This window comes from Cucumis melo, chromosome 3 (assembly GCF_025177605.1).
Source record: "Cucumis melo cultivar AY chromosome 3, USDA_Cmelo_AY_1.0, whole genome shotgun sequence".
Taxonomy (NCBI): Eukaryota; Viridiplantae; Streptophyta; class Magnoliopsida; order Cucurbitales; family Cucurbitaceae; genus Cucumis; species Cucumis melo.
Genome location: NC_066859.1, coordinates 5,636,586 through 5,659,149, shown reverse-complemented (window position 1 = coordinate 5,659,149; position 22,564 = coordinate 5,636,586). Strand labels below are relative to the sequence as shown.

Below are 22,564 nucleotides of genomic sequence, written 5' to 3'. Positions count from 1 at the left end.
AGATATTCGTCATTTAAATATGAATTAATCAATATTAATTTAACTAATTATTTTCATATTAATTTAATTTATTATTTTTAATATTAATTTAATTTAATTTAAATTAAATCAAATTAATAGGAAACATGCGTGGTTTTACCACGTATCCCAATATTCTTAAAATCCTAATTAATTTGAGTTAATGGTTCTTTTTAATTATTCAATTGCAAAGGGCTCTCATCCCTTCGATTGGTATCAAAGCTAGGTCAATTTTTAATTGAAAATTTTAAAAATTTGCATGGATTTGGTGGGATCTGTACATTATGAGTGTGATTTGCAATTGAATGTTTTCTGCAAAATTTGGCCATAGAAGTACAGTTTTTGATATGATCAATTATAAAGATCCCTGTGTTTTTCGACATTTTTTACTCTACATCTTGTAATTTAGAGTCCAATTTTGGATTCGTTGTGTTTTTTGAGAAATTTGACACCAAATTCCCCCAAAATTGATCCTCGGAAGGCCTTCAATTCGATTGCACATAAATCGACACATGAAAAAGAAAGTTCTGCAACACGTCTGAAGGAAGAAGAAGACATTAGCCTGACATCAACAAGCACTAAAGGCTGACGGCTCGGTTACTACGCAGACACGGCTCGATGGCTTGACTTTGGACGGTTGGCGTGCGGTCAACTTTGCTTCAAGGCGGTTGGCTTCTGTTTGGGGCAGGTTCAGCAGTTTGGCACAGTTCAGCTTAGGTTCATCATTTAGCGTATGGTTTGATGTCGGTTTAGCTTGGTTTTGGGTTGGTTCTTCCATTTTGGGTAGGTTCAAGGTCTTTAGGCCCGGTTTCAAGCTTTTTGAAGGTTTTGAGACCAATCTTATATCTTTGGAATCTGGTTTTAGGATATTTGTAAAACTTAATTATTGTAATTTTTGCTTTATTTTATTATAGGGGTTAATTTTATAGGTCCAATTGCTATTCAAATGTTTTATGGGTGTATTTTAGATAAATCTCACATTAGGTTAAGCATGTTCATACATCTTTATATATTATAAGTGTTAATATATGGTATTAATAGATACTTCATAAGTAATTTAAAGTATGTTGATATTTTAAATATATGAAATTGGATAAGCATGATGCATAACATTACTTAGTTAAATATAATTTGTTATATTTAAATAAAAGGGAATTTTCATGGATATAACAAAACTGTAAACTATTTACAATCCGTATAACAAGCCATTAAGGAAAATTATTTTGTTTAGAATTTCTTATTTGCCCTTACTCTTTTATAACGATCTTTCAAATCTGATAGTTCTTCTTTTCGATTTTTTCACGATCGTCATTTTCGAGTTATTCATCTCGTCTTTTATATATCTTTCATCTTGATCATTCTTTGCCTTTTTTGTAATTTTTGACAACATTCGCTCTCATATTCATTATCTTTGATAAAATCGTTTCTCTTCTTGTCATCTTGGACAATCAAGATCGTCTATATTGCTCTATTAATATCGTCTCAGTGATTTTGGTTTCGGTGAATATTCTAAATATTGTTTTTCATTTGAACTATTTAGTTGATTATAAAATTTCGTTCAGAATTATATATTTTGGCGTGAAGATAGAATGTTTAGAATATGTAGGTATTAATGTAAGACATCCTCTATTTCGTTATGAAGATCATCGAAGATTTTGATGATTGTTTACGTGGAATTAAGAATTTATATTTTAGTGTGAATGTCGTTTTTGTTTTTTGTTTTTTGTAAGAATTTAAAGTTTTTTTTTTCGTTTAGAACTTTTAAGAATCACTATAAGAATTTATATTTAGTATGAATGTCATTTTTATTTTTCATTGAATTACTTGATCGTTTACCTCTATCAACATCACTGTTTATCAATATAGAGACGATTGTTTTGCTATATAAACACAATCGTTCATCTTTATGAACACGATCGTTCATCTTTATGAACACGATCATTCATCTTTATGAACACAAAAATTTTCAATATTTTGTATGATCAACGTTTTTAAACGATCGTGTATCTAAGTTAATAGATGGTTTAAAAGATCAGCATCTTTAAATGATCGTTTAGTTTATGCTATACGATGGTTTATTTTATTTTATATGATCGTCGTCTATTGTTGTTAAATGATCGTTTAGTATATTTTTTATCTTTTTTGCACGATTTTTATTTATTTTTTGCATTGTGTATATTTTTATTGTTTTGTACATTTTATTCTTTTATTCTGTAATAGATATCTATCTAATTCTTCCTTTCACCATTAAATACTTAATTACATCTTCTTTTTTTCCAGATTAGAATGTCTATTTCTATTGTTGTTTTTTATGGAGGTCAATGAAATGACTGCAATGTTTATGAGAATTACTCAACGTCTGAAATTTTAATAGATATGCGAATCAGCTTTAATTATCTGTTTTACTTGATTTTGGTAAAACCAAATGTTCAAATTGTGGTGCCAATAAAGAAAGACAATGATGTTGCTTGGTATTTAGCTTTTGCTAAAGATGCAACTAGTAGACATCCATTAGTTGTCCATGTAAGTGTTAATTGTTTGGGAATGTCTTCTTTATTTAGTAGTATACGAGAAAATATTGATATGTCACTGAATATAGGTTCTTCTTCTTCTGTTTCAAATGATGAAGTTATAAGAGACATCTCTTATTATTATGATTTGAAGGAAGAATGTTTATTTGAAAGTAAAGAAGTGCTTTCAAAATATTTTTGCATAATAACAGTGAAAACCAACTTTTAATTTAGGACTACAATATCAAATTTGAGGTCTCTTGAATTTAGATGTCTGCAAGAAGGCTACAAATGGTATGTTCGAGCATCTCGTTATAAGAAGTGTGATTTGTGGATGCTACAAAAATACACTTCTGACCATGATTGTTCATTAAGTACTACCCAAAGTTCTCACTTGCAAGCTTCTTCAACAATAATTGGTAGTTGTTTGATAGATGATTTTAGATTCATGTCTACTGATCGTTCCATTCCTAAAGAGATTGTGCATAAGACTCGTACCAATCTTGGAGTTAATATAAGTTACCAAAAAGTTTGGAGGGCAAAAGAACATATGGCAAAGATATTACACGGTGCCGCAGTTGAATCGTATGCATTGATTCCTAGATTCTTTGATGAATTGGTTGAATCTAACCCAGGTATGATCAGTTTTGTATATCAAATTTAAATTTATTTGCAGATAAATGTGGATAGACTAATATCACAGTCTATATCCATGTTTATCTAGATATACCAATATTAGCATCTTTCATATTCTTTATGTTCTTTTTTGTTTGTGCTGATAGAAATGTGTTTGTAATTATTATAGGTACATGCACTGCTTTAGAAATGGATGATAATGGTTATTTCAAGTTTTGCTTTATAGCTTTTGGTGCATCAATTGAGGGGTGGAAATATTGTAGACCTATTATTTCTGTTGACGGGACATTTTTAAAGTATAAGTTTGGTGGCATCCTATTAACAGCTTCATCACAAGATGGTAACAATCAAATCTTCCCTCTTGCTTTTGCTATTGTAGATTTTGAAAATGATGCATCATGGACATGATTTTTTGAGAAGATACGAGGTAGTTTTTCAGAGCGGGCTAATTTAGTCATTGTTTTTTATAGGCATCTTAGCATCCCTAAAGGAGTTTTAAGAGTGTTTTCTGATGGTGAGTATTGTGTGTGCACAAAACATCTTTTAAGTAACTTGAAACTCCATTTTAAAGATCCACTACTTGATAAATATTTTTTTAGTTGTGCTTATGCCTGGATTCCATTCGTCCAAATATCAGAGATTATCTTAGTAGTGTTGGTTTTGAGAAGTGGTCTCAGGCATATTCACGTAGATGAAGGTATAGAACGATGACATCAACTTGTGCAGAAAGTGTAAATTTAGTGTTTAAAGATCTTAGAGAACTACCTGTGGCTACGATCCTTAGTTCAATTAAGGATATGTATTGCAAAAGTGGTTTTATGAACGAAGTAAAGCTGCTTCTATAATAAAGAGTTGTTTGACGTCTTGGGCTGAGAATGTTATTGGTAAGATTTTTTTATCTCCGATAGTTAGAGATAGATTACTGTCTTTTCTATTTGATAGATAAAGATAGCAATTTTGTTGTTCCTGTCTCAGATAAGCAGATAGAAAATTAGGGATGGATCGTTTATGCTTGATAATTGTACGCTTACATATAGTTTAGGAAATCAGTTTGACTTAAGTACGTGGTAGTATATGATGTCTTACATGATCGTTTAGATTAATTGGGAGATTCGCGATCTTTTAGACATTAGTGTGGTGTATATAAACAATCGCTTCAAGTTATATGCACGATCTTTAAAATTTCTCTAGACTAATGTTTTTATATCTTTATACAATTGTTTTCTGATATCTATCTAAACGAATACAAATATTCAGTCAAAAGTTGATTAAAATTTTAAAGTAAAAATTGTACATGTACATCAACAAAAACAAACATGTTATTTACCAAAAGAATTTATTTGACCAAAATTCTACTACATACTGTTGTCTAAACAATTTCATGTTATCCATACTTAGACAATCACAGTCTGCATTTGTTACAAAGCATTCAATAAATTTGGCACAAAAAATCCTGCAATCTAATGAAGGAGCTTTTTATAATGTGGTATTTGATTTTACTACTGACCAAAGGCCATACATGAAACATTTTTTATGTGCATGTATTCCAATAGCAATTGCCAGTGAGGGGATGCATCGTGCATGTATTACCAGAGCAACATCAACAAGTTTTTTTTCAACATATTTTGACAGAGTCACACACAAAGATCTTGTATTTCTTTATATTAGCTACAACAGCCAACCAATGTTCTTTTATGTTTATGTAGCCAATTACGTAGTTGACATCTCCCCACCCTTCTTTATCTTGGATTTCACCAACAGCTAAACTAAAATAGTATTCTAAATTTGGTTCTGACTATAGTGTTATGTATGCTGTTATGTCTGTCCATTTAACTTCCTTATTGTCTGCTATCAGCACATGATTATCAAAAATACGTTGCCTAATTATACAGTGTTCTTTGTTGATTCCAACCTTGAAGAAAAAAAAAATTAGTCAAAATATAATTATGCAGTTTAACTTTTATACAAAAAAATTAAAGAATAGTAACTTACCATAAATGACGAATCTAGTACTGTAAAAGTATATTTGCAAAGATGCTTCATATGCAACATTTTTTTCTGCACGTGGTACAATAACAAATCCATGGTCTACCACTAGTAGAAAAAGGGCCTGCGATCACAGTTCAATGTTGTCATAGAAAGATTTCGTGACAGTTATTTGCAGTCATTGATACGACAATTATGGAAAGTATTTTATGACAGTTCTATCAAATTGTCACGAAATGTGTTTTTCATGATAGAGAATAAATGTCACAAATTTATTATTTTATGACAGATTATAATTGTCATTATTTAGATTTGATGACAGATAATAATTGTTATTGTTTATATTTTATGACAGCGAATAAGTGTCATTATTAATCTTGTTTGACAAATATTAAATGTCATTATTTATCCAATTATGACACTTATTAACTGTCACCATTTCAACTACCATGACTTTAATTAACTGTCAAGAAAATGTTCTCGATGATAATTTTTTTTAGATTCAAATATCATAATTGTATTTTCAGTCCTTATTTTTCTTGCCCTATTTTTTATTGAATCCCTATTTTTCTTGTCGCCCTGCCATTACACAAACCAATACAATCACAAGGTACTATTCAACACATCTATATGAAAAGAAACGATAAACGCTTTAATATATATACTTTAATATACACTTTCTAATATATGTACAATTATTGACAAAGTGTTTGTACAATAAAGCAATGAACATATATGTTTTGGTACGAACAAGCTCTTTAAATAAGTACATTTGAACAAAAGTTTTGCTTACAAACCTATAAAAAGGCCTATATATCAATGAATTGCCGCAAATATGGCTTCACTGCTCCAATGGATTCTTGCAAAATCTAGTAAGAAAAGAAAAAGAAATTTTAGAGTATGACTCTATGCATCAACAACACAGTACATTCACTTCAACAACACAACACATACACAACACACTTCAACAACACAACACGATGTATACAAATTTGATGATGATTGTAGTAGGACTGCAATATAACAACTTTAAGTAGTAGGACCTTAAAGGTACAAATAAATTCATCAAATGAATTAAGGCCTTGCAGTTGTAATGAGCAATACCTTCACAATATTAAAATTTTAACAAATGGTATGTATGATTCAAAAAATGGTCACTATATTAAAACTGAACACAAGTTGTTTCTTTGTTGATGATTATAGTTCAGTTTGATGATTATAGTTCCAACCCACTACTTGCTACCTTTATCTTTTAGATAATTATAGACTCAACCTTTTAAGGTGTGGAGGTTTTGAAACCCTCTTTCCTTGGCACATTGATAGAAAATAAATAATTATATCTTCATCTCACAGGCCATAACACCACCTACGGATTACTCACAGTTATTCAACGTATCTATTACAGGCTAAATTTACATCAATAATATAAAGGCTTCTCCACTTTTTGGCAAGACAATTATGTTGCAATATGTTAAATAGTTGTACAATTATAATTACCAAAGTTGTTAGGGAATATATAAATCTAGTTAGGGAGAAGGAGATTAGCCATAATTTTGGGAGTTAGTAATCTTGGAGTTTAGATAACCCTCTCAAAAGGCTACCATTATTGCAAGTTCTTATTTTTGTTTCATCGTTGAACATTAGACTCATTTCAATGGAAAGTCTTGTTTCCTTATCGAGAGAAAAACATAAATTATTGTACAAGATGCCTCTAAAAACATACAATGCTCTATTAAAATTTCCATCACAAGGGACTTAAGGGCCATCAATTCTAACTTGTAATTACAATTCATCATCATTTGCATAATGGAATTTACCTACGATCCTGAGGGGAGATCTTTTGAGATTTCTGCCAAGTCAGGCTGCTAGTTTCCATCTATGGGTGCTTCAACAGGGGATTGAGTAGCTTTAAGTGATGATTGAGCTCTCCTTCGCTTTACCCGCTCACGCCTACAAAATGTAATAAGCAAAACTTAGAACAGTGAAGTCCAAAAAGACCTTGAATTCCAAGCAGTTTGGTTTGCCCAATGAGAAAGTAAAAAGTATGGTGAAAATACGATGGTTTAAAAAGACAAAAAGTCTGAATAAAGGAAAGAAACATAAATTTAAGCTTCATACCAATCGCTCCAAAGAGGTTGAAAGTTGGCATTTTCTTTTGCATCGCCACTGGCAATCTGCTGTGCATTCCTACATCATAAGCATTGGAATTTGGTAAGAACCCAGAGCTCAGATGTAGGGGACTATAGCCCTTTATTTCAAAATTTAATCATCAAATTTGTTCAATATTGTATTATACTTTTATTTCCCTTTCTCATTTCCTCTCTAGAATCTGATAAGCATTTTCTGGTTCTTCCTCATCTTCGAGATCTTCTTTTGCTACCTTCCACAAATAAATCAAATTGTAGAAATAGAAATATCCATCAGGCAACAAATATAGATTTTTATGACATTTCAGACAGAAAGAATACAAGGGAGCATCAGGTAATATATCTATGAAAGCCAAATGGGACGAGTACCTTGTCCAACAAACTTGAAACTTTCTTATTTGATCTCAAGGAGGGATCGTCTGTAACTATCCACTTTTTGCTATGCAGATACCATATTGGAAACTTTTCAGGTGAGGTGTAAGATTATAGCATGAGCATCTCAGTAGAAAGATTATAGCATGAACATCTCAGTAGAAGAGACCTATCAAAATTAACAAACTGCAGTCTGCACCTAAAAAATGCTATCAAATCCTAGACCACAAACAGACAATATGTTTTCCAGTCACCCCTAGTCCCAACCTATTTTGAGAAAGCTAGATAAACATTTAGCTCATATTTAGCTCCTTGCAAAAATATGATGATTAGATTCTACTTAAGTATCACACCTTTTGGTTGAACCTTGGAAACTGCGGATGTATTAGCAATAGAGGAAGAATCAGTAATAAGATCTTCACCAACATTTGTATCCATATTCTCACATCCCTCAGTAGGAACTGCAGCAACCTAAAATTAAGGATATCAATGAGGCAGAATATTATTGAGAATATGCATAAAAGTTATTACATAAACTTTATTAACATGCATAAAAGTTTTTACACCAAGGAAACGGGCAAGTCAAGTTTACTAGAAAAACATGGTGAGGCTCATCTGTTAAAAACATATGTAAATGCCTTATGAGTGCATTTAAATCTTGTTTCAAATTGGGATCAAACTCAAATTCTCATTTTCAAGGTTTCTCCAACAAAAATATTTTCAGTTTAACTTGTGTGTTCACAATTTCTAAACTTTGTCACAATTGTCATATGAAACAGGCACAATAACCATATAAGCAATATATATCTCAATACTTGCAGAAGTATTTCGTAATAATCATTTGTCACATGAATCAGATTTCAACCTTACATTTTATTGGAATTTAAGGCAGAATTGATACATTTTCAGAGGGTGGGGGTGGGAAGGGACTTGATCACTAATAAATCCACTAGCATAAGAGCTTAGCTAAAATCAATGAATATAGAATATCAAATCATGTTTATTAAGTGTAATCTTGATTTGGATTTCAAGCAATAAAAGAAAGAAAAACACCTCATCACTGCGCTTAGGTAACAAATCATCTTGTCCATCCTAATCTGAATTTTTATTCAAGTCGCCATCAACGACATCATCATTATATTGCTCAAGTAATAGCAAGGGATTTTGGGTTTGGTGACCTGAAAATAAAAACACTTCCACATCAAATATATCCAAAACCATATCTCTTAGCAGCATGTCAAAAAATTCCCTGGAAAAATCATGAATATCGAGGTATTAAAAACATAAAAATTTCAAAATTAAAGCAGTAAAATTCCACATCAACATTGAAGATGTTTCATCACATCCACCTGTTACACATCCAAGGACAAATGTCAGTGCCAAGCAAAAAATGAAAGACAGAGACATACGAACCGATGAAATATTTTTCTTGTCGAAATCTCCAAAATGCCTCGATGATAACAAAAGGGCATAATGATTAAGAGTCATTCACATGTTCACTGTGGTAGGGGCCCCGACCAGATCTGATAGTTGGTGTCCCAAAGACCACTGTCACCCTATAGACTAAAAACAAATTCTTGGGGCAAAAAACACAAAGTCTTGTACATATAGTTTGAAATATCCACCATTATAATGTCAAGCACTCATATCCCCTTTACATAGTTCTTTTGAATAACACTGATAGAACCCACCTAAAGAGGATGCTGATTTAGGTAACTTGATTGTCTGTCGTGTATCAATATCCCCTTCAACTTCTTCATGTCCATCAGAGAGCCATATCTAAATCTCCTAGACAACGAATAACACATCCACCATTAAAATAAAGCCACTTATTTCTATATTAATAATCTCATAATGATAACTCCAAAATTGCATGAGGCTGCGACAATATCATGCATTACAGAACAACTAATATAAAGAGAATTATCCCTAATCCTAGAAAGAATTTGTATAAAATGTCAATAGAAACTAAATTAAATTTCTTTGATGTATAATATATATATTCTTACCACTTTAGCAATCATCGAGACAGGTTGACCACAACAAACTAAATATCTAGATGCAAAACATTTTTATCATTGGAGAAGACTAGATATACCCAAAAGTCAAAAAAAATTAAAGAAGCAACTGAGATCAACAATATGGATGTAATGCATTCATTACAGCATCAAGTTAACCAAGTTAGATATCATAGTCCAGACCAACATTGCATTAATCACAACACAAAGTCAATGAAGCCCCATATGTGAAACACACAAAAAGACCACAGTGAGGTTAACACAGCGCATCTCTCCATCTCTTCCCTTTCGGGTAGGAGGTTCAATCCCTCATCCCGATTGTTTTCACATAACATTCAAACTAGTCCCCTCTGCCTAAGCAGCCAAGAACTATTAATTCCAAATAGAAAAAAAAAATCCCCCGAACTCGATGAGATAAGAAAAGAAGCCACCAGGAGCTCAAAACTCTGCGCTTCCAATACTATATGAACAGATGGAAAAGGGGAAATATAAACCAAAACAAACCCACATACAGAAAGAAACAATCCACAAAACACAACCAAATCGTGCAACAAACAAATAAAAACACATATTGACAGTCGCAATTATACAGAACCGTTAAAAATGACATATAAATCAAAGGGGGAACACTTAGAAAAAATGAAAAAATACCAGAGGGCTGGTAAAAAGATTGAGTTTGACACGTCGACGGGAGTTTGAGAGTGTATGAGGTTGAAAGAATTGGGAAAGGGAAAGAAGATTGGGTTTTTGTGGGTACTTGGAGAAAAAGACGGAATTTGGGGAAAGTGGGGAAAGTGTATGAAAAGAAAGAAAATAAATATTTATAACTTTATTATTTATATTCAATGATAATTAAAAATTGTCATAAATTTATGACACTTCAAAACTATCATAAAAACTTCAAATCTAAAAAATTTCGTCTTTTTCTGCCAAAAACACACTTTTTGAACATTTATGACATTTTTTTCACCCTCCAACCTGAATTTGGCTATATCCAACTGTTAAACAAACTCATATTTCTTGTAGTGTACAAAAAAAACCAAACAATCGTTTAGTGAATAGAAGCGCTAGTTTGTCAAAGTTCAAGTCATCGTTTAGCAAATACAAGTGATCGTTTACAACATTCTTTTCTATACTAAGTGATTTTGTACGACGTTTTTGTTTGCTTATCGAATCAAATGATTGTGTATTATATATAAAAGTTAGAGCAAGTTCCTTCACCTTTTCATAGCCTCTTGATTTTGATGGTATTTTTGTAATTATGAGTTATTGGAGCTAGTTTCTCTAAATGATCGTTTATACTTACATATACGATCATTGAAGCTACTATACATGATCGTCTATGTCTAAACTTTTTTGTCATATTTTTCTGTTTATTACTTTATTGTTTATATATATGGTTATGTACAAGATCGTGTATGACGATCGTTTTCGATCGTTTATACTTTCATACTTGATCAGAAGCACATATGAGATAATCGTTAAAGACAATCTACACAATTGTTTATATCCAAAGTGTTTCGTTATTCTTCATCGTTTATATTTTTATCGTTTACATATTTGTTAATTTACAAGATCGTATATCAATTATATATTATTCTACAAGATGGCGTCTAATAATAGTTTATTAACATTAATCAGGCGCGCGCAGATGACTAATCGAAGGTTTATTGTAATATTTTTTGTATTTTGCATTGTGGACATGTGGGCATTTTTTATTTCTAAAATTGTTATATAGAGTGCAAATAATTTTTCGCTTTGTTATATTATTGAAAAGACCCCTTAAATAAATATCTTGTGTTTGCCTAGTTGATTTTCATGAAATATTTTAAATATAAGTGTTATGTTAATTAAGATGAAAATCAATTTGCATTGAGTATATTACATCCATAGTAAAATATAATTGTTATATTAATGTAATGTTTTGCATGTAGCATGATTTATTATTTAATTATAGTTTGATTTTAATTAATTAAACCATAGCATGCATGATTATAGATATAATTAACAAATTTTATAATAGTTATAAAATTTGATAATTAGAAACTCTCAACCTATAATAAAGGACTATGCAAACATAGGATCTTAGGATTAATTTGATTTAATTTTAAATTGTGTTTAAAATTAAATAGACCTAAGATCACATTAATTATAATAGGGCTAGAATTAAGTCTTATGTTAGTTTAATGAAACTACGTAGGACAAATAGGATTTAAGGTTATAAGGAAACTCCACTAGTAAAATTCTGTCTAAGGCTAGAATACTTAAGTTGACGGTTTATAAACATCTCCTACCTTGGAACTGACCTGAAACGGGCATTGAATTATCCTTATTCCTATTAGCATAAGATGTCACTAGGTAAATTAAATGGTTACACCTAGAAACTTTAGAGTAAAGTTTTATTATAAGAGTTATGATAAGAATAGAATTAGTTAAATTCATTTAGCAGGAATTTTAGCTAACTACAACAAAACATAAAATAAAAAAACATTTTAGTGGGAGAAAAATGGTATATATGATATATCGATGTTTAGCTCTCACGTCCCTAAGAGTTTGCACGTGAGATCCATGCTTGGCTTTGTGTCGCTCTGGACACGGCCTCCGGGTTAATAACAAGGTGAATGGGGGAAATGTTCATAGTAAGTGGGAGAAGGATGTGTGTCAACATATCCTACAGTCTCTTCCATTAGGTTACACCGTGAGATTTCTATAACCCGTTTGCGTGTCATCCTTGAGGGACCATCCCTTTGGAGGGCCTTGTCATAGAAGTCGAAGCAACACAAACTCCAAAAATGGATAAGGTTTCTTAGGTTAATCTTCAACAGTTGTCTTTTATAACGATAGCCTGTTAAAGCATACCTCTAGAATCTGAAAATGGTAAGGTCACACTTACAGGATGAATAAAGTTAGTTAATGAATCATTGACCGAACATCAATAGCTAAAAACTATAGGAATAAAAGTTATTCTAGTAATAGTAATTAGCCGAGATTGTTTCAATCCGGAAGATGAGTAGTTGATCACCATTCAGTCACTGTTGCCCTAAACTTTTAAAGTATCGTTGCAAAAACGAAATCGTTTGTTTGATTAGGATTCTTTAATTGTTTATTTTTATTGAATTGATTGGACGTTTTGTATACTAAGTTAAGACAAAGATAACTAATACGGTCAATTGTTTGTTATTTCAGTAGTTTTCCTCAATTATTGCATTGCTTAAAAAAGAACAATTAACCGGTGGAAACTATGTGACGTGAAAACCAAAATTGAATATGATTCTAGTTATCGTTGAACTATGCTTCATTTTAATGGAGGAATATCCTTCTTTCCTTATTCAAAATATATTCCAGACTGTCAAGGATGCATATGACTGCTTGACAAAGGCCAATGACAAGGTCCAAGTCTACATCTTGGCTAGTATGTCTAACTTATTGAGCAAGAAAAACGAGACCATGGTCGCTGCTTGTCAGATCATGGACTTTCTCCTAGAGATGTTTGGACAACCGTCCATTCAGATGAGGCAAGAGGATATTAAACACGTTTATAATGTACATATGAATGAGGGTCAATCTGTTAAGGAACATGTTCTCGACATGATAGTTCACTTCAACATAGTAGAAATCAACGGAGCGGTCTTTGATGAAAAGAGTCAAGTGTCCTTTATCTTAAAATCTCTTCCCAAGAGCTTCCTTCAATTTCGCAGCAATGTGATAATGAACAAGATAGAGTATAACATGGCTACTGCTTGTTTGTGTCAAACTTAGAGTTGCTTAGTGTGGTGTTTAGTGTTGTGTATCCTATTTTATGCGATAAGACATGGTCATGGCATGCTATATGCTCTTCATGTCTTGCATGCTCATGTTATATGCTCTTCATCAAAAGGTGCGAAGAGATTAATCTTTTGTGAAAACTATGTGTGTGGCAAAGCAAAAAGGCTCAAATTCACAAAAGGCACTAATACCTCAAAGGATAGACTCAACTACATACATGTTGACCTATTGAGAATCAGCTGGAACTCCTTCTTTAAGCAATTTCAGGTATTTTCTATCCTTAGTAGATGATTACTCTAGAAAAGTATGAACCTACATGTTAAAATTTAAAGATCAAGTCCATAAAATATTTAAAGAATGGGTTACAAAAGTAGAAACTCTTACAGGAAAGAAAGTTAACTTTCTTATAACTGACAATGATCTTGAATTCCTTAGTAATCCATTTGTTAATTTCTATAATGAGCATGGCATAACAAGGCACGCGACTATATCCTACACACCACAATAAAATGGGGTTGCAGAGAGAATAAACAGAACCCTACTGGAGAGAGTAAGATGTCTATTATCTAAAGCCAAACTAAATGAAGTGTTCTGGGCAGAAGTCTTAGCTACAGCAACCTACACTATAAACAGAAGCCCCTGCACTTCCTTGAAATGAACACCAGAAGAATTGTGAACTGGTATGCCTCCTGACTGTCAAACTTGAAGACTTTTGGTTGCACCGCTTATGCACATGTGAGACAAAGTAAGCTTGAACCAAGGGCCGTAAAATTCATGTTCATAGGCTATCCAAAGGGAATCAAAGGCTACAAGTGTGGGATTTTAATTCCAAAAGAAGCATTGTAAGCAAAGATATAGTATTCAAAGAAGATGAGATGTTCAAAGCAGCTGAAGAAGTCAGAGAGCAAACTTAGAGTGAATTGCAACTATGTTCTCAGGTGGAGATACTACCTACAACATATGAAAACACAAATAGAGAGAACTCACTGAGACACACCAAGACATAAGAAGTTGAACCTCGTGAGATACACCAAGAGACTCCACCCAAGAACCTCACTAATTATGCCCTAACAAGAGACATAAGCAGAAGAGAAAGAATACCATCCCAAAGGTATAAAGAAGAAGATTATGTTATTTTTGCTAACCTTTGTGATGAACCAAAAAGCTATGAAAAAGCCACCATCAACAAAGAAAATAAACAGTAGGCCCGTGAAGGCAATGAATAATGAGATGAACTCCCTATACAAGAATGATACATGAGAGCTTGACCACTCGTCCCCCCAAACAGAAAGTGGTATCTTGTAAATAAATCTTCTAGAAGAAGCTGGAAAAAGTAGATGAAGGTGGAGTTAAATACAAAGTAGAGGGTACACTCAATGAGAAGGCTTAGACTATAATGATATCTTGTCCCCTATGGTGAAACATACTTCCATCAGCATACTTCTAGCCATTATAGCCTGCACAAACCTAGAACTTGAACAACTAGATGTGACCCCAACTTTCTTACATGGAGAAGATAACAATTTACATGGCTTAACCTGAAGGTTATTTGAAGAAGGGGTCAGAAAATATGGTTTGTCTGATGAAAAAGTCTTTATATGGACTTAAGAAATCTCCGAGACGCTAGTACAAGCAGTTTGATGAATTTATCTCTAATCTTAAATTCAGAAGAGGTAGTTATGGTTCGTGCGTCTACATAAGAGAATGTAAAGAGAATGGAGAAGTATACCTTCTATTGTATGTAGATGATATGCTACTAGCAAAAAGAGACTTGACTGATCTAAGTGACATCAAAGCCCAAATAAGCAAAGAGTTTGAAATGAAAGACCTAGAAGCTACAAGAAAAATTCGAGGGATGGAGATATTCAAAAACTGAAGCAAAGGAGAGCTATTCCTATGCCAGTCAAATTATGCTACTAAAGTTCTAAAGAAGTTTAATATGGCAAATGCCAAAGCAATAAGTACTCCCTTTGCTCAGCACTTCAAGCTCTCAACTCAAGACTTCCTTAATACTGATGAATAGAAGAAAGTAATGGAGAGAATCCCCTATTCTAGTGTCACGGAAAGCCTAATATACCTAATGGTGTGCATAAGATCTGACTTGGCCCATTGCTCCAGCTTGGTAAGTAGATATATGAGGAGTCTTGGGAAAGCTCATTGGGAGGCTACTAAATGGATACTTAGATACCTAGTTGGCACCCAGAGGAAAGGACTTCTTTACAAGCACCCTGATACAACTAGTCTAAATATAACAAGCTATTCAAACTCAGACTTCACTAGTGATATGGATAAGTGAAGGTCTTTAAAAGGGTATGCATTCCAGTTTGGGGGAAAGACAATAAGCTGGAAATCAACCTACAATCCATTGTAGCCCTATCTACTACAGAAGTAGAGTTCATTGCTTTAACAAAAGCTATAAAAGAAGTTAAATGGCTACAAGGACTACTAAAAGACTTTAATTAGACACAAGACATAGTGAGCATACATTGTGATAATCAAAGTGCCATGTACTTAACCAAAAATCCTTAATTTCATGACAAAAAAGCATGTAGACATTCGTCTACACCTTATCATAAATGAGGTGGAGAAAGGAGAAGTTAAAATAGAGGAGACAAAAACAAAAGAGAATGTATCTGACTTCTTGACAAAAGCAATACCACGGACCAAGCTTGAGTATTGCCCAAGTCTACTGAGATGAGTAGACCATCCAGTTGAAAGTAAACCTATAAGACATTGAGTTAATTTTAGCTTAAGGTGGAGAATTTGTTATTATTTAAGCTAAAATTACCTTGCTAACCAAGTCTGAAGACTGAAGCCTCAACTACATGGTCCCTATCTTCTGCAAAACTAAAAGTTTGTTAAGCTTTCTTGTTAAACTGTTGAAACTAATTTGCAATTGTTCCAAATCGACTTGTAACCCTTCTGTAATAAGGAAGTCTGTATAAATAGCTGAGAAGATGAATGCAAGAAAACACATGAGAGAAATGTACCTTGAAAGTTCTGACGGTAATAAAGAAATCGTTAATGGTTGCTTTGTAAAGTGGATGTAGGCTTCCTTGCCGAACCACTATAAACCTCAATTTTCTTTCTATTTTTCCCTCTTATATTTTCTTATGTGATATTAAATCCCTAGTTACCTAGTTTAAAGACAAAAATAATGGAAAATTGATAGCAATCTCGAGGACTCTAAAAACAATCTCAAGTGAGTTAAGCCTAGACTCAGGAGAATCTCAAGACACATTTGTAGCGAGATAGAGAGAGACTCGAGGTAAATTTCAAATAGACATATAACTTTTCTTACTTTGATCAGAATGATTTTACGTTTCATTCTTACCTAGAATGAGGCAATTTGGAATATCATTATATTGGCATCATTCTTTTATATATACCAGAAGTAAATTGTATGTAAGAAGTAAGGTATGGGTATGTGTATGCACATATATAGTTATATATGCATGTCTACGTGTGTATATAGATGTTCGTGTAGTGGATTCAGTTTGTACGAACCAATCACGCACTATTTCAAAAAAATATAAAAAAAAACCTGACCCGACCAAGTTCGGCTCGACCCGAATGCAACCCGATTAACACCCCTACTTCTACTTACCTTCACTAACACATATTTCACTTTCTTTAATTTTAAGCTATTTATCTAAAATACAAACTTTTCAAATATTTTCTTTTTTCAGTTTGCTTTAAATCTTACTTTCGTTTCAAAACTTGATATTTTGTTATATTTTGGTTCTTAAACTTTAAATTTTAAGAGGGTCTTGTTTTAGTTTATGAAGTTTTAAAAAGAGCATATTTTGGTTGATGTTATTAAAAATCTGTTAACCCTGGAATGGTGAGGTGGCTTATATATTTTGATAACAAGGATGTCTATTTTAATTTTTAGTCAAAGGTTAGATGGTAAATTGATCTTTTATGGAAGAACTAAGAACCTCATTGTCTTCTTCATTTTGATCGTCACTATTTTGGCACATTGTCATTCTATTTTACTTCCTCAACTCATGCTCAATGCAATTCATCCACATATAATCTTTTAGTGCCTCAAGTTTGAGATATTTTGTCACTCATTAAGGTGTTTTTTCTCTTTCTTCCAATTATTTTTTCTATCTCTTTATTCTCGTATTTGCTTCAACATTTCAATTTGAAAAATAAATAAATAAATGGTGGAGTGTCGAGAGAAGATGCAAGAGATTTAAGTTTCGGATAAAAAGAACAAAATTAATTATTTAATTCAGGTTTATTTAATTTGAGTTTGTTAACTATAGTTTTACTTTACATAAAAAATCTATAAAATAAATTAACAAGATTTCTGAGTTATTTATCTATAAAATAAATTAACAAGATTTCTGAGTTATTTATCAATTTAATTATAGAATGAATCATCAAGATTTATAGTGAGTTTTTTTCAAAAATTTAGGAACTTAAACGTATACTTTTACAAATTTAGAAACCAAAATAGGAATTTTAACGTTTTTAGTTTAGATTGTAATTCTGGTCAGATCACTTAGCTCCAAAAATACTCTTAAATTAATTATCTAAGCTTGATTTCCGTCGACCAAAACTTTGAATTAATATTATTAATTGATCCTATGTAAATAGGTCTTCCAACTCCCTTTAGATCCAAATATAAGTCCCTTAATTTGACTAAAAAAAAAAAGTAAGAGGAATTTGCATATTACATATTATGTATGAAAGCTCTGAGTGGTTCTCAAGATTCACCTAAAGAATCTTTCAATATTCTAATCTATTCAATTAAAGTAATTCGGTCACTGTCAAATACAAGAAAAAAAAAACCCCCATGTTTTTCCTCATTTATTTATTTATCATGATTCACGGTTCTATAAAAGGGTAAAGGTTGACTGCAAAGACAATCACAATCTGAGATCGGAACATATTTTATTTTTTCAAGGGTCAAACCATAGCAACATTCATTAAACTTGGACCTTCACGTGAGAACAATATACTATATTATTCAACATCAATCACATTCTGCTGTGATACAAACTGTTCTCTGTATCAATTCAACTTCCTAGTAAATTACACAAAACTATATATTATCTGCCAAGATTCAAACTTGAAACTCTCGACCAACAATTGTGTAAGTAGAACTAAGCCGACAATGAAAAGAAAAATTACTTCAACATACACATAGGAGGGAAAAGTTATTGCCGTTTGCGTAGTAAACCTCGTAAAAATGCCTATCGCCTACCTCACGTAGCTGCCTTCAAGAAGTCCATTTGAGGTCTTTCTTAGCAGCTTCAACTATCCTGAAGGGCTTCAAATGTTCATTCCTGCTGTTGTAAGAATCTACATGATCACATTTCAATAGTGAATTAATTTGTTCTTATATTGATAGGAAAGCAGAAAGCTAGGTGTTGTGCAGTTGAACAGAAACATGGAGTTCAAAATGTTGATGAACAAGTAACATTACTACAGTACAGGGGTTCTCTTGGCTGGGAACATAATGATCGTCAATCATAAAATGCTATCCTTCTAGTATAGCTCTATTTCTACTGCAGCAAAGTTTTGGCTTTGATGCTTTACACTGAGCACTGTTTTCACTTATTGACTTGGAAAGTAAAATAACGCAATTTGTTATGGCAGTATCCAAAATAGGATACATTCATGATTTATACTCTTCCAGAAATCCAGGCTATCAGAAAATGAGACAGATAATAACACCTTCCACTAAGATTCATACTTACAACATGAAAGATAGTCAATCCATAAAATGCTCTACCCCACGACTTTCACAAAAGATTTCAAACAAATTTCACTTCTCTTCCCTTAACATAACTAAAAGATACTTCAACTTGGTGTGTGCTATTGACTTCACAGAGCTCATGGGTTTCTACTTAATGTATCAAATGGAAAAAGGCCATTCTGACAAAACGATATCAAGAAAAGATTATGGCATGAAATCATATCGAGATATCATCAGATACATACATATCGCCTATTGGAAGGTAGCTCACAAGGAACAGTTCCTTTGGAGCCTATTCCGAGCCTTAACAACATATCTCAAAGTACAAAAACTGGTTTTAGTTTAAGAAACAGCAACCACATTTGTTTTATGTTGGATAATACATTGGGGAAGCATAAGTTTCAGCTGGAGGTTTCCAAGATGTTCGCCCGTTGAATTTAAGGGGATTGAATTAAAGCCCTGGAAGACCCCCATGGATCATCCTTTCTACAACCGTTTCAAGTGCTTAGAGAGAAGATAAAAAAAAAAAAAAAAAAAAAAGAAGCTTGATTGATTATTATCAGATTTTCAACCATAGAGAAGCGATCCTCAGTTCCTCTATCCTAAATGAAAACATTACAAACTGCACATAATAAATAAACACTCCAAAAGGGTAAAGACATTTTTGTGGTCACCTGAGATACAATGCCAATCAAGTTGAAGCAGAAGCCAATTCTGAAGCCTCCTTCTGTCTAAGATAATGATCCAAAATAGCAAGTTTCGCAGTCTCAAAAGCGAAGTAGCCGATTGCAGCAAAGCAAGCACTGTGAAGAACTCTAGGACCCATCCCACGGGTTAATCCAATCCACCCCTCTTCCTGCAATATTTGCTTAATTGTAGCCGATACCCCACTGTACATTACAGCTGAAACTTTGTTTGCAGCCTCCCCATGAACCTGAGTCATCAACCTTGTCTTCACAACATCAAGAGGTGTTGTAAGAGTAGCCGATATAGCACCTGCCAATGCTCCACAACAAACACTCTGAATCGGTTCAAGTTTGTCACTCTTCGTCTTGCTCAAAACAGCAGCTTTCAGATACTCAAACGAAGAGTAACTCAAAACCCCAGCAGGTAAGTTCCTAAGCAATGTAGCAAAATAACCAGCATAAAGACCCATTATACCATCTTTCTCTAAAATCTGAATCAAAACTTCCCAAGATCTCCCTTTAGCCCCAACTTGCATTCTCTGAGTAATTAATTCCTTCGGCACCATTACAGCTGAGGAGATGATATTTCCCATAGCCCCAGCAGTTGGAGGAATAAGCAGAGAAGGGTAATCAAATTTGGACAAAATCGACTTACCAAACTCACAAGTTCCAAAATAAACGGCGGATGAAGCTGCCGAACCGACGATTACTGCCGAAATGCCGCTGTAAAACCCGAGAATCCCTCTGGATTGAAAGGTCTTGACGACAGCGTCGAACGTGTTCTTGTAAATCTCTGAAGCCCCTTTTGTCTGTAGCCTGGTTTTAATGGTGTCAAGTGGAAGAAGACACACGTAAGTAAAGGCGCCGGCCATGGCACCACCAGCGGCACCGACGACTGCCCGTTCGAAGACGGACAAATTCTTCATAAGGGATTGGATTTTTGGGTTGCTTCTAGAGACGGGTTTGACCCAATTGGGGGATTTGGGGGTGAAAACTTGCTCCTCTGTGGATAAGGAAAGTGAAGAAAACGGAAGAGGGAAGTGATTCCGATCTTTAGGGGGTTTATTCCCAGCGAAAAATGAATCAAAGTTGGAGAAAAGAGTGGGGAATTCGAAAAGAGAAGGATAACAAACGGCATCCGGTGAGGGAAGGCCGAGAGCGGCGGAGAGCCTGGTTTCCATCACTCAGATTATGACTCTGATCTCGCCGGGAAATGGAGGATAATCGGAAAATGGAGATCGGTGAATTATATAAAGTATTGATTAATTAATTTAGGTTTGCGGAAGGAGAGTCAATAAGCTTGCCGGCGTGGCCGCGGGACAACCTCGCGACACATTGACCTTCAGGATCATGCGTTCACTATATTATAATACTATCAATAAGAAAAAAAATTATTTGCAATTATTAAAGTAATTAAACCAGGAATCATGTAGTTTCCCAGTTTGTTGGGCTGGGCCGAAAATATGAACAGTCCAATTCTATTATTGGGCCTTTTATTCTGGGCCAGAATCTTTCTCTTCAACCAGTTCGTTACTCAAAATTGGGCTGATTGAGTTTTAGGGTTTATTTTTGCACAATTCTCACAATATTCTTTTCAAACAAGAAATTTTACTAATTTTGATCAATATACACCCTTCATAAATTAATTTTTAAATTAATAAAAATTTTACTATCATAATTGATTTGTAACCTTTTTTTTTTTTTTTTTTAAATAAAATCTTAACTAAGAATCCAAATGGATACATTTTACACAGTGTCCAACCCAACAAAAAGTGGTGGATAGGATAGCACAAAATGAAAAAAAGCTATGAAATTGTAGAAATGAACTAATATAATTATTAGCTTTGAGTTTTTATTGAATCAACTCCAACATTCAAGAGTATAAATTCATTCACATTTTTCTTTAGAATGTGATCTTGCTTCTATTTTTATTTTTATTTTTTGTATTTATTTAAATTTAATAATGAACCTTTTAATTCACTATTAGGTAAAAGGTGGGTAGGTTTGTTAGGAAAAACATATCAATGCAAGGTCACAAACTACACCTACAAAATACTATTATTGATAAATAATGCAAATCACATATGTAGAACTATATATATATATATATATATATAACACTAATAGATATAAGTTTAAATATCTCATCTCTATTGGCCTCTTTTATCAATATAAAGTATAAATAAATAAATGCCAACTACATTTTACAATAGAATCATAATCAGTGGTTTCAAAATAAAGACACTTAAGCACCAAACTTTATTATTAGCAAAGAGATAATTCTTTGTTGGATTTTTCCCAAGAAAACAGATTAAGAATATAAATAAATTAAAAAGAAAATAGAAAAAGTAGGCATGTTATATATATATATATATATATATATATATATATATATTAAATGAAAAGTTGGTAAATGATGTAACTAAAATTTGGTTGGTAACTTGGTGCCTTATTTTAACAATGTCCAAATTCAAAATATTTAATACTTCTAATGAATTGGGCCTATTTTCTTGGTAATACATGAAGAAGGATTATATTGATTTGGTGATTTAAATTGAGTTTGGAAATATTTTAATTTAAAAGATAAGTTGTTTCCTTTTAAAAGCATATTTTAAATCACTAATTTAATATGCATAATTAATATATATATATATATATATATATATATATATATAAAAAAAAAACGGGTATTGAACCCAACGTGTTTCGAATA

General features: G+C 32.7%; 2 protein-coding genes and 1 long non-coding RNA gene across 19 annotated transcripts; 1 reads left to right on the top strand and 2 right to left on the bottom strand.

Annotated features, from left to right (window-relative positions):
- Nucleotides 1-5,781: 5,781 nt before the first annotated feature.
- On the bottom strand, nt 5,782-10,475 carry LOC103485642 (uncharacterized). Of its 17 annotated transcripts, none has more exons than XR_007819243.1 (10): nt 10,339-10,475; nt 9,361-9,448; nt 9,083-9,225; nt 8,723-8,847; nt 8,023-8,140; nt 7,667-7,736; nt 7,447-7,530; nt 7,269-7,337; nt 6,968-7,100; nt 5,782-6,019 (listed from the first exon to the last, which is right to left on the bottom strand). It is a non-coding gene; the product is annotated as an uncharacterized LOC103485642 (long non-coding RNA). The 17 variants fall into 17 exon arrangements; XR_007819247.1 differs by having other exon boundaries at nt 9,083-9,192; XR_007819242.1 differs by having other exon boundaries at nt 9,361-9,457; nt 10,339-10,353.
- A 2,515-nt stretch (nt 10,476-12,990) lies between these two features.
- Nucleotides 12,991-13,446, top strand: LOC103485734 (uncharacterized). Its single transcript, XM_008443429.2, has one exon. The coding sequence runs from the start codon at nt 12,991-12,993 to the stop codon at nt 13,444-13,446; it is 456 nt and encodes a 151-aa protein (XP_008441651.2).
- A 4,965-nt stretch (nt 13,447-18,411) lies between these two features.
- LOC103485641 (protein MITOFERRINLIKE 1, chloroplastic) lies at nt 18,412-21,219 on the bottom strand. The gene is made up of 2 exons (XM_008443315.3): nt 19,840-21,219; nt 18,412-18,768 (listed from the first exon to the last, which is right to left on the bottom strand). The coding sequence occupies exon 1, from the start codon at nt 21,030-21,032 to the stop codon at nt 19,857-19,859; it is 1,176 nt and encodes a 391-aa protein (XP_008441537.2). The 5' UTR covers nt 21,033-21,219; the 3' UTR covers nt 18,412-18,768; nt 19,840-19,856.
- Between the last annotated feature and the right edge of the window lie 1,345 nt (nt 21,220-22,564).

Bases quoted from the DNA above. Each gene is read 5' to 3' on its own strand.
- LOC103485734 (XM_008443429.2), top strand. From the start codon at position 12,991: ATGGAGGAATATCCTTCTTTCCTTATTCAAAATATATTCCAGACTGTC.
- LOC103485641 (XM_008443315.3), bottom strand. From the start codon at position 21,032: ATGGAAACCAGGCTCTCCGCCGCTCTCGGCCTTCCCTCACCGGATGCC.